This window comes from Sinohyriopsis cumingii, chromosome 3 (genome assembly GCF_028554795.1).
Source record: "Sinohyriopsis cumingii isolate HCF-2022 chromosome 3, ASM2855479v2, whole genome shotgun sequence".
NCBI classification, from domain to species: domain Eukaryota; kingdom Metazoa; phylum Mollusca; class Bivalvia; order Unionida; family Unionidae; genus Sinohyriopsis; species Sinohyriopsis cumingii.
The window spans coordinates 26,702,458-26,716,061 of record NC_142963.1 but is presented as its reverse complement, the minus strand read 5'-3'; the positions used below and the strand labels follow the sequence as shown (position 1 = coordinate 26,716,061).

At 34.6% G+C, this 13,604-nt stretch overlaps 1 protein-coding gene across 1 annotated transcript in view; it reads left to right on the top strand.

Moving 5' to 3' along the window:
* Positions 1–13,604, top strand: part of LOC149802584 (DNA-dependent protein kinase catalytic subunit-like) — a 407,613-nt gene that overhangs the window by 209,282 nt on the left and 184,727 nt on the right. Inside the window, exons 42-45 of the mRNA XM_089951857.1 lie at positions 171–235; positions 5,572–5,674; positions 7,910–8,037; positions 8,500–8,707. Of these exons, the coding sequence (XP_089807983.1) occupies positions 171–235; positions 5,572–5,674; positions 7,910–8,037; positions 8,500–8,707 (504 nt within the window). The remainder of the gene's footprint in view (positions 1–170; positions 236–5,571; positions 5,675–7,909; positions 8,038–8,499; positions 8,708–13,604) is intronic.

The window sequence follows — 13,604 nt, the reverse complement described above, 5'->3', positions numbered from 1 at the left end:
GTAATCTTTCTTTAATATGACTGATGTGTAAGCAGCAATTTGTCAACTTGAATTAAGGCTAGAAGACCACTGCAACTGTGATTAATTGCAGAAACTTAAAAGTGAAAGTTAATTTGGCTTGTATTCCTCTTCCATGTTTTCTGTATTAAAATAAAATATTTGGTTTTCAGTGCCGAGTCTTGGATCTACTACCTTTCTTTGCTGTTCTGCCTGAGTCACATGAAGCTAAGCTGAAGTAAGTCATCATTCGTATCTGAGATTGTTAGAAAGAATATTTAAATTTATCAGAACTGTTTACTACAATTGATTTTCTGCAAAGATGCTGTAAGCCAGTTCTTTTCAGCCATTAAACCCTTTGGCTCTGTCAATGAAGTACTTGTGCATACATGTAATTCTACAGCAGTGTGACATAAATACAGTTTATTATCCTGGTGCAATGATGTATGGCTACATAACTGGGTTAAGGGGGCGTACACAACAAACTGTTAATTGATTATCATACTGTTGTAATCTGGAGAGTTTAAAGACAAATGTAGAAGGCATTATCAGGTGTTATAAGTAATAGGGGAATCCATGTTGGTTTAGGATGGCTTTCAAGTCTTTAAATAAAAATCAGCATATGTGCGATACAAAGGAGATGCCAACTAAAAATTATTTTGGCAGAAATACTTGAGTTAATAGTTTTGAGTTTTAGTATTGTTTAATTGTTATTGATTTGTTCAAGATGTTTCTAGAGGAATATTTAAGGGCAGCTGATTGCTAAAACAGGTGCTTTCTTATGCTAAAAAAAATCACCAGGTAAGAAATATGAGACTTGGGAATACATTTAAAGTCCAACTCTGAAACTTCTTCCTCGGGGTGAACTTACTTTGGAGGAATATTGGAGGGAAGTTGGCAGCCTTTAAAATAAGTCAGAGGAAAATTCAAGTCTGAAGATCTTTGCATTCTGCGCATTGTTGTTTTATCATTGCCACATTCTAATGCTGATAAAGTGTGATTCAAAGGAAATCTGGACCAGAAAACTACTACCATAATAATTGCAATTAATGTTAACAGTGATCACCCATCAGTGATCTTGTGAAGGAAACTAAACTGCTTGTAGATTTTAAAGGGAAAAATCTTTGCTGTGAGCTATGAAATATACAACTCTTTCTTCTTTGTTTAACTTACAATACATTGACTTGTATCAATTGAATATTATTGTACATTGATCAAACGTGGCTGATGTCTGTTTTTATGACACACAAGTGGCAGATTTTTTATGGTCACCATATCGGCCATAATAGTGGTAAACTGGCTCCTGTCTCTTGTGTACTAGCATGCATTCAGAGCACAGTACACATCCAGAAAGAAACAACAATACATATTTTACAGTGGCTTATTGGATTCCTGAATTACAGATCAAATGAGACAATGGTATTCCTCCTGGTGATTTTAAACTCCAGTAAAAATATTTATAATGTAATTCTAAGTAAACCAGAAAAGGGAACTTGTATAATATTTGGAGCTGTTAAATTACTTCCTACTATATCCAGCAGTACATTAGCAATACTTTTCTGAAATACTTAATGTTAACATGTTTTGAAATTCTTATTTATTTTTTTCTGTATTGTTTTTTTTTATTATATACTCTTGTGTAATATTGCTCTTATTTTCTTCAAAATGTGTACTATGAATATTGTATTATACTCCCATTTTACCAACCTAGGGAGTACAAAATCCAAGTTAGTAGTAGGAACACTGCCTTTAAACTAGTGGTAGTGGAAGTTTGGGCTACATATCTGAATTATTTCCTTGCTTTTTAACCATTGTGATTAATTATAGGGTTGTTATAAATATTTCCTGTGAACTTATTTTTGTTTTTTGCAGCAGTACTGTCTCATTTGTCATTCAGTGTATTTAGTCAGCATAAAAGTATAAAAATGTGTTCATTAAAATGTTATCCAGTGGTTCCCAAGCTTTTCAAATAGAGGGCCATATTTACTATTTTCGGTAACTAAGCGGGCCACAACATTACAAAATTATAAATGTTTATCAGTGTTTTTCAAATTATAAAAGTCGTGTAATATCATTCTTAAATATATTAACTTTCAGCAACCAAATTCAAAAACTTTAAAAGCAGTCAGTGTCAGTCCTGCACTACAGTCATTTTCGGTTTTAAATCAAATCCGCAGACTAAGCAAACCGGTTTACCACTACGACTAGGCACAAACATAAATTTCTCCTTCCAATCTGCGTCGAATTCACGACAAGCATCGTCCTCACGTTTTCGCTTATTAGCATTGTTTGATTCTACGTTATCCACATTCATGCTTATCGGCTTTAACGGTAAATGTTATTTGAAAAATCTAATTTCAACACGAAACTGCAGACTACTAAACAGTTGTAACAGATGACATCATGGCGTCTTGCGCACTCTGATTGGTTGACAAGGCTGGGAAAAGGGTATTTCCAAACGTTTCGTTCGCTAACTCAACGGACGCATTCGATAATTATATCTGAGCACAACAACCACGCGAAGAGTGAATTGTCGAATGCAGACAGAGCTCCGAGTGATCGACCAAAATGACAGACTTCTTAAAAATAACATTCTAGACTCTAGAATACTGTAGATTGCGCATTATTGCAACTTTCATCTAGTTATTATTTATTTATTTGAACGTCAATACATTTTTTAAATTATTAAAATACATTATAGTAAATATAGAGGCCCCATGGGCCACTTTCTGAGAGCTGACGGGCCACAAGTTGCCCGCGGGCCGTGGTTTGGGAACCTCTGATGTTATCAAAGCATTAGTGGCTTTATTACACAGTCGTCCTTTGCTTTCAAAATAATCCCCATAATGTGCTTGGACTCTGATTTAAGTAATTAAAATCTTTTATTCACTGTGCTAAGTAAATCTTAGGCACACTTGCTGTCAAATAACGGTCAGTCCTTTATTAACCTTGTGTTTCACAGTCCATATTGCAAGTCCAAATTCATTTTGTAAATATTTTTATTGTGTTTGGTTTCGTTAGCAACAAAAAACATTTTCATTAAGCATTTGATATTTATTTTGAAATATTGGTGCTAAAAATGACATTAAACCTTAAAGGAGCTGACCACTGATGCATGTACTTGAGGACACACTATTGCTGACTCAAGGTAACGTGTAGCCACTGACTTCAAAGTAGCAATGTCATGTCACTTCTCAGCTGGTACCTGGCAATTGACAGATGAAAAAGTGATGAAAACAGTAACATTTTTCAAGAAAATCACATCATTAATGACATAAACAGTCAATATAGAGTATACCAATTCTATATGCATTTTAAAATAGTTATATTCAAATCAATAATGATTTCTAAGTCAGCAGATAAAGTTGCAGAAGAGCTCCATATCTTTATTTTTCTTTGTATTGTGTCATTACACAATGCTACATTATTCTTACTGAGGAAAGATTATGACATGTCATTGTATTTAATCGTGCATGTAAATTATAAATAGTATTGCATTTGTAATTGATTTTGGTCATGATTAGTATTCTTAAAGTTTATCTTCATTTTATCAAATTATTATTGCTGAATGTGTCTCTGACATTTTTTCAGTTTGATGAATTTAATTAGGCTGATCACTTGATACAAACTTATTTCAGATCTCATGTTAAGGATGAATGCAATAAATGATAACATTATTACATGAACATTTGTACTAAGATGGGACTTTCATATTTTTGTATATTGGTCATGGGCAAGAAGAGTTAGTGGGTTGGCCTGTTGTCTGTTGTCCATTCGTCCATTAGCACAAGCTTGTTATTGCTACTCCTTAACTGCTTGGATGATTGCCATGAAACGCTACACATGATCCAGGGTCAAGTTGGTCTAAAATGAAAATGGTGCTGCTCAAATGTCCAGTATGCCACCACTGGCCATTTTGGTAATGTTGTTATTGCTACTCTTGAATGGATGGTCATATCAACATGGGATTTTCAAAAGATGTCTTAATGAAAATGGGGCTGATCTGTTATTCAATATGGCCACCATGGCAGAGATCTAGAAAATGTTGTTATTGTTGCTCCTCTGGAACAGAAAGTCATATTAACATGGGTTTTCACAGAAGACATCTTGTGATGTCAGGTTGTTCTTAAATGAAAAGTATGCCAGTCTGGTTTCCAATGTGGCCTCCACCACAGCTGTCATCTTGAAAATCTTGTTATCAATATTCTTGTGCAAAATGTGATATCAGGAAGTATTCCAACAGTAAAATTTTGGGGCTTCTATTTCTAGAATTGGGAATGTTTCTATTGCAAAATGATTATTTGGGCCAATTTTTAGCATACCTCGTGACCTCATGACATAATTTTTGTTGCAGTTTCTTTTCACATGTCCTTTATAGCTGGTACAAAAGATCTTAGTTATAAATTAAAATTAGCAGTAGTTCTATACTTGTTTTGTAGAGAAGTTGTATTTTTCAATGGTAGAAGCTGTTGTATAAAAAGTCCTTAATATAAATCAGATTGATCTGTTTATTCATCTAGCATAAAATAAATGTAGACTGTATTATAATAATTCGGTTTATTACTTATATTATTAATTGGAATAACATGCCCTAAAATCATATGGCACCATTAGCTATTTTCATATAGAATTTAAGTTAAGCATTTTATTGGACAGGAATCATTACAGCATATTTAGCAAGCAGACACAAGTATATCTTGACAGGTAAATCTCAGGCGATGTGTTGAATGTAAGCATTTCAAGGCATGAAACAGTATCAAAGCCATTACCAAGATATACTGTTACCTATACAAAAAGATAGCAAAACTTCCCTAATTATGAATGGAATACATATCTGTCATTTTGGAAATGGGAAGCTGTCAGCTCTTGCTAGCTTTTTGACAGTGTACATAATTTCTTGATATATGAAGGGCCTGTGCTAGGAATGATTCAGGTAAAACAGTCACTGCAGAGTCTGTCATTTCATTTATACGGGCTTAAAATGCCAAGTTCACTTTGTTTGCATTGATTTTATGACATCACCAGGACCCCATTTTGTTTCAGTTCAGTGCAATAAAAATCAAAGTAAATTTCTACTTTTAAGTTCATTTTCCCTTCAGAAGAGGGAGGTGGAGAGATAGAAGAGAAGTCTTTTGTTCTATATTATTGCTTTGTATAGATTTCCTGCTGAAAAGTCACTTAACCTCGAAAAACAAGTGAAAAATTAGATTTTTTGTTGCCCAGTCTGAGGCAGATTATGACTAAGTGGACATATCCATCCATTAATAATAAAAATAATAATTTTATCCAATATTTCATTATGGCCATTATTATATCTTGTTCTTTGACAGAAATAATGATAAGTAATCAATATGAATGAAGATACAAAATAATAAAGACCTTGAGAGAATAGTTTTCGTAACATGCAATCAACAACATAGGAAAATATTTATAGAGAAACACCCCTACCTAAATTTCTTGGCATTAGAGATTATTATGATGCCATCCAGCCAGGTGTGCAATCTTAGGTTGTATTGTTATTATTATCATTAATTATCCTTATTATTATCAACTTAAACTTGTTACTAATTTCAGATCCAGCCTGGATCGTCTAGTGGCAGATAACTTTCCACTGCATAGCTCAGAATTCCCTAAGGGCAGCCCTAAGTTCCAGGATTACATTGGTGCATTAGATTCAGTATGACTAGCTTTTTTTGTGCTAGGTTTTTTTATTTGTCACTATTGTTGTGAAAATGTGTGAAATATTGCAAAAGTCATAAAGGATTTCTTATCAAATTCATGCATGCAATTGATACACATGTATCCTGTGTGTTTGCTGATGTTGAATTTGTTAGTAATTTAGCGCTTTAATAGTTTCGAATTTTAATATTTATTCTAACAACAAAATGCATTAATACGGCAGTCCTTCACAATCAAACCCCTCAGTATAACATTGCCCATCTTAGAATGCAAGTAGACCAGAAAAGGTAATGGGATGGCCTGTTGTCTGTCAGCTATAGTCCAACATCCATCTGCTCATCATTGCAAGTTTTGTTATCGCTGCTCCTCCTGCAATAAAACTTTACATGCAGTTTATTCCAAAAGTCTAGTTGGTTTTTAATGAGTATGGTACTGCTCAGAAATCCATTATGGCCACCTTAGTGGACATCTTGATTCTTATTGCTATTCCTTCTGAATGGATGGTCATATCAGCGTGGGGTTTTCACTAAAACTAGTTGACAAGTTAACTCTCAATGAAAATGGCACTGAACTGACATCTAAAAGCCATGATGGCAGCCATCTTGAAAATCTTGTTATCACCACTCCTAAATGGAATATCATGTACACATGGAATTACCAGTAGACTTCTTATGATGTCTAGTTTGTCCTAAATAAAAAATAGTTTCACTCAGACGTCCAATGTGGCCATGTAGAAAGTTTTATTGTTACTCCTCCAGAACAAAAAGTAATGTTGGCATGGGATTTTCACCAGAAGACTTTATATGATGTCCAATTGATCCTAAATGAAAATGATGCCAATCTGACATTCAATATGGCCACCATGGCAGTCTTTTTTAAATCTTATCATTGGTGTCTGTCTTAAATGGAAAGTCATAGTGACATGTTTTTTCACCAGAATGCTAATTATGATACCTTGTTGGTCCTGAAGCAAAATGGTGCATTACTGACCTGAAAATCTAACTTCATGACATCAATCTTGAAAATCTTCATGTCACTTCTCCTCCTAAATGGAAAGTTATATTGACCTGGGGTTTTCACCAGAACACTTCTTGTGGTGTCTTGTTGGTCTTGAATGAAAATCATGCTGATCTGGTATCCAGTATGGCCACCATCTCAAATTAATGATCATATTGCTTCAGAAAGACTGCTTATGATACATATTTGGTTTTAAATGAAAATGGTGCCCCACAGCCATCCAATATGGCTGCAACAGTAATACTAGTTTACATCACAAATCTGGACCAAACATTGTGGATGGCTTGTACTTGGGGTAAAGAAGATTTTATTTTTGGAATGAAAATATTGTTGTCACTGACTGATGAAAGAAAAAATTATTCCTGCTAAAGAATTCTAGTTCTTGACCTTGGTCCTTCACCAAAGCTTGTGGGATGTCTTGTACATTGGGTAAAAACATGACTTATTGATTTTGGGTTCAGTTAATTAAAGGTCAGGTTCACTGTAACTAAAAGAGGATAAATGGTTCCACGCAATAACTTTAGTTCTGTATCAAATACCTTGATAAAACTTTTTGGATGAGTTTCACTTAGATCCAGAATGTCATGGTTATAGTAATAATGAAAAGATAAATCTGATTTCTGCACAGTAACTTTTTTGAAGATTGCTTTCTTGACCAATGGTCCAGGTCACTGAGACCCATTGGTCAACCATATAGAAGACTGTAAAACACAGAGCAGACATGCAATGCATTTTTTTTATAACTCTACTTCTATTGAATAATCCTTATGAATAATAACGAGTTCTGGATCATGACAAATGTATGTGAAGAGCTTTCACTTAAAGTATGAAAGAAGCCTATTGACATTGGTGTTAAAGTTCAAGGTCTTTGAGGCTCAAAGAAAACTGGGTTTTGCCTAATAATATTTTTTGTTTTAGTGTAATTTCCTTGTCCAAACTTTGTGTATGGCATGCACTTGTGGTAATAAAGAAAGTTTTAGATTTCAGAGGTCTGAAGGTCAGAGGTCATGGCCATGGACAGTTAGATGAGGAAATAATGGTATTTGTACATTATGTTTCAATACCTTGACCAAAGGTTAAGGTCATGGAGACATATTTATCAAAAATCTCCATTTTGCCATACCTTGCTAATGTCTACATAGAGAACTGTTAAATATAGTGCAGGCATATAAAGTGTATTACATTGTATTCTTGTTGGTCTGCATCTATCTTGTAGATATTGAATGGTTTGGAGCTGTCAGGGAGCCTGGTGTTGCTGGAAGTGCTTATCAGTATCTTTTGTCGAGAGCACAGACATGTCCATGAGGATGCCATACAAGCCAGCATTGCCAAATTCACTAAAAGGTCCAGTTTATTTACGACTTTTGTGATTATATCTGAATGGCAGTCATCCAATAGCAACTTGCATATCAAAGCAATGAAAACAAATTTATTTATGTTTATCTACTTTTAGAAAATCATTTTATTAGAGCAAGCATTTTGTGGTCAGATTAAGTATGATTTGAAAAATGTAAAACATTTGCTGCAAATTTATCCAGGAGTTAGTATTGTTTTATCTACAGTTACTAGTTACTGTATAAACGTGCATTGGTTTTTAAAACTTATGTTAACATTTACAGTTCGGGCTTAGGAGAACTAGCATACAAGGCATATAGGAAGGGGATAATTTATAACTGTGATTGCTGATGTTATTTATTTGTATCCTGATGCATGATATAACTATGCAGAATTAGTTTTTATACAAGTCATCATTTTGAAATGACTTATTGATTACCACTGCAAGAATAATAATTTCTGTTGATGCAGGTTGCCTTTAGAGAAGCAGAGAGCTGCTGCTGAGGTGCCATTTAAAATATTTATGAAGGCTGGCAGCTATCCAGCGGAGATTCGTCGAGCCACACTGGAAAGGGTCTGTCTGCCGATACTGAGGCTGATCAAAAAGTCTTCCTTCATGGAGTTCTGCAAGGACCATATCAAGGAACTGAAAGAAATAATTGATGTCAAAATGTCCAAGGTACTGCAGATTTTAAAATTGCCAGATATACAAATTTTGCAAATTATACACAACAAACTGCCAGTTAATTTTTTTGTACAAGTGCAGATTTTTTTAAAAATTTGACACTTCTGATGTTGAAATACTTTTATGTATAGTACAAATTGTTATTTCAGGTCAAGTTATCTTCAGACTCTATTCATCTCTGTAAATGAGGGCTTATTAATATACTAGGCTATGTTCCAAAACTTTGCCTGCTTTCTTATGCAACCACCATTAGGATGTGCATCCATATGGCCATTTGTGACCAATTTGGATTCTGCACAGTCAATTCTGCACTATCTACAGTAAATTAACTTTTTGGACAGACTGCACTTCAGGTAGGAAAAAAGCCTATTGATTTCAGGATCAAGGTAAAAGGTCAGGGTCATTAAAAGAAGAAAATTGGTTGTAACTTTTGTTTTGCATGGTGTACCTCTGCCAAACATTTTGGACCACTTGCATTTGGGGTAATGAAGAAGACTGTTGATTTTGGAGCAAAAGTGCAGTTTAGAGTCAAAGGTCAGGTTCACTGTGACCAAAAAAGTGTGGCTTGTGCACAAAAATTTCAATTATTTGCATAGATGATTATTAAACTTGGGACTGGCAAAAAATGTGTCATTCACAATTCTTTTGTTCTGTATGTAAACATTTCCCTCTAAACTCCATGCACCCCCACCATCCTCTATTCCCAGATCAAAGTAGAAGTCATTTGAAAATCTTTTTTTTATGTATTGTCACAACTTCCAAACCCTTATAAGTACAACTCTCATACTGTTAAATCAGGAAACTCAACCCTTTCATATCCATACACCCTACCATCTCTCAGTAAGGTCAAGAAATACTCCATCTGAATGCTTGGTCATATCAATATGGGGTTTTTAATGAAAAACTTGTGATGTCTGGTTGGTCCTAAATAAAAATGGTACTGATCTGATGTCTAATATGGCCACAACAGTGGCCATCTTGAAAGGTTTGCTGTTGTTACTCCTATTTTGATGGTCTTTTCAGCATGGAGTTTTCGCTAAAAGACTTAATATTATGTCTAGCATGTCATAAGAAAAAATTGTCCAATTTGACATCCAATAATCGCCATCACTGAAGCCATCTTAAAAGTCTTATTGCAAATGTATATAAACAAAGTCATATTGAAGTGGGTTTTTTACAAGATGACTTATGATATCCAGTTGGTTTTAAATGAAAATGGTGCTGATTTGACATCCAGTATTGCTGCCAAACAGCAGCCATCTTGAAAATCTTGTTATAGCTACTTTTCCTGAATAAATGGTATTATCAACATGAAATTTTCACTAAGAAAACTTCCAATGAAGTGTATTTGGTCTTAAATGAGAATGTTCTAGATTTGATATCCAATTTAGCCACTAATACAGCCATCTTGTAACTTTGTTTTTGCTACTCCTCCTGAATGGAAAGTCATATCATGAAAATATTGTTATCTCAACTCCCAAAAGTGTGGCAATATCAACATGGTTTCTTTCTCATAGGTGTCTTATGATACCTAGTTGGTCCTAAATGAAATCGGTGCCAGTTGTATATCCAGTATGGCTGCCATGACAAGTGTCTTGAAATAAATCTTGTTACTACTCCCTCTGAATGGATGATCATTATGACATGGGATTTTCACCAAAAGACTAATACTGTTATCAACTTTGTCCAGAATCAAAATGGTGTCAAGCTGGCATTCAATATGTATACCACATCAGCTAATTTGAAAATCTTGTTATTGCTGACAAAAATCAGAGATGGTTTCAATATGCAGCAGTTGAAATTAATAAATGATTTTTCTTGAATTCATGGAGAAAAAAATTCACGCAAAATCCTGAGAGGGATACGTGTCATAATTGGGATATAGAATCAGGAAGCTCTACATTTTCACATCTATGTGACGCTCTGGCAAAGTCAAGGTCATTTAAACTCCTGTTAGGTGTTTGGTTACAAATTTATTTTTGTATGGCTAGTAATCCAAAACCTTGTGATGAATAGCAGTCATACTTTGATTTTAAAATCATAGAGCTCTGCCTTTTGATATCAGTATACCTTTTTCTTTGCTCTGATCTGCAGGCAAGCTCAGTGTAAGTTTAAAATCTTTGTGAAAGTTTTCTCTCAAGACTTTGTTCCGACTGAACTATTCCTTATAATAATTGTATTTTCCATGCATCCGTCTGGTTATTGGTTCACTCTTTTTGTATCCAGCATACTCAGCAACCACTACATATAACTGAATGTCGTTTGGTAGGTTAATTCCCTACTGTGTTTGTGCCTTTTAAAAGTTTTGTCTTTTCAGGTTCAGTTTTGATGGAGTTATTGTCCATTTTCCGTCAGTATTATATTTCTCTTCCAATAGTTCCTTGGAACCAGTGTAGTTTAGGACCATTGAAATATTCTGATGCAATATGTTGTTTACAAGTTTTTTACTCTAGACCTAGATGTACCATTTCTGGGTTTTGTCACATCAACTCTATTTTGAATAGAGTTATGGTCCTTGACACTTGAATGTATATCTTTGTATGGGATATTGTCAGTGTATTGTCTATTACTTGTTGATCTGATTTAAAGATTTTATTTTCATTTTGGGTCAACTTGGTTGAGGTATTACTCTTTTTTTCAAATCACTAAAGCGGATCCTTTTAACTATTACAGCTTAGGGAGTCATTCAGCATATTTTAATGCAATTTCGTATGCATGTTTTCTCATAGATGCAGATGTGCCATTTATTGATTTTCAGCTCCATTCTTATGACTTGATTTAATATCTTCAGATGGGATTTTGCATGTAATCTTCATAACTTGAGAACCATTCTATATATTCTGAATCAGTTTGGTAAACATTGTCATATTGAATAGAGTTATGGCCCTTGATTATTCATATCTGTGGCATGTTGTTTATAACATTATAGCTCAAGAACATTCATCAGATTCTGATGCAACCTGGTATGAACATTGTAACAAAGTTTTAGTGTCAAAGAGAAGACTTATGACCCCCCTGTTGGATCATCAATTTGCAGGGTTCAGTCTAGGCTGCACCATTGTGCTAGGGACCTGTATTTTTCTCTATCACAAAAATCATCCCAATATGGCATAAAAAAGATGCCCAAGAAAAAAGATGAAAAGATCTTTACTCTTGATTTTTGAATGAATTTAGCAAATCCGAAGTTTACTGAAATAGATCACTCTCTTAGCTTGGTCACCATTTGAGAGCACATGACCCAAAATTAATGTTAGAACTTTTGAAGAAAAGATCAAATCTTCAATGAAAACAATGCTGCATTTATTCTAAAGTTGCCTACGGGAATGAAAAAATGTAGTCAAACTCTAGAGGGGAATGGTAGCTCGAGCATGAGGAATTCAAATTCTAGTATGGAAGACTAGAAGCTGCAGGGGCTGATAATGATCACAGGTGCTTTAGTTGTGGATTTTCAGTTTTGTCAGAAATATTTGCTTTTTCTGCATTATATAATTTGAATTGGTCATTGTTGAGTCGGACTTTAACATGGTTTGATACAATTTTCTTGAACAGTGGACACTTATTTTGGTGGAAACAAGATTGTAGAAAACTGTACTGATGTTCAACTCCACAGCAACCATTGAGAGATGATACTGCTAGAAAAGTGAATGTTTATTGCAGAAGTTAATAAGTTCATGAAGTGAGTGCCTGTGATAAAGATGTGTTTGAATTTCTTGAATTAACAAGATATACGTAAGGGTATTTGTGAACCCCTCCCCCCTTTTCTTTTCTTTCTGAATGACCCCCCCCCCTTTTTTTGGAGGGGGGGATCTAGTTGGGTCCATTGGGCCCTACTTTTTCCATTCCTGGAATGAATGCTGCTCTTGACTTTTTATTTGACATGATAACTTCAGAGAATGTGTTGTATTTCAACCATATTTGATGTATGCTTTGTATTTATTTACTGCTTTCTATAACATCATTTATAGGAGTTATTGCCCCCTGATTTTAATATATTATGATTTTGGAGAACTTGGGCCTTGGGACTTTACTTTCTGCAGCATAGCTGTACTAAGGAATATTGCAGAAGTTAATAGGCACCTTTATACTGATGAGACCTAGGTATGGGTTGGATTTCAATCATTCCCTTTCATCATTTAGAAGAGTCATGAATCCATCTTTTATAAAGTTTGGTTTTCCAACAGAAGTTATTTTGGTCCCTGCTGTGCAAAATGTATAGACAAGGATAATTTTTGATGCATCCATTGCTACTAGCTCTAGTTTTATGCCCTACCATAAGTATTACCCTTGTTTATCCTTCAGTACAACCACCCATCTATGACATGTTTGTTCCATCCATCCATGACAAATTTGTTCCATCCATCCATGACAAGTTTGTTCCATCCTTCCATGACAAGTTTGTTCCATCCATCCATGAAAAGTTTGTTCCATCCATCCATGACAAGTTTGTTCCATTTATCCATGGCAGTTTTGTTCCATTTATCCATGACAAGTTTGTTCCATCCATCCATGACAAGTTTGTTCCATTTATCCATGACAATTTTGTTCCATTTATCCATGACAAGTTTGTTCCATCCATCCATGACAATTTTATTCCATTCATCCATGACAAGTTTGTTCCATCCATCCATGACATGTTTGTTCCATTTATCCATGACAATTTTGTTCCATTTATCCATGACAAGTTTGTTCCATCCATCCATGACAAGTTTGTTCCATTTATCCATGAAAATTTTGTTCCATCCATCCATGACAAGTTTGTTCCATTTATCCATGACAAATTTGTTCCATCCATCCACGACAATTTTGTTCCAGCCTTCCATGACAATTTTGTTCCATTCATTCATAACAATTTTGTTCCATTCATTCATGACAATTCTGTTCCATCCATCCA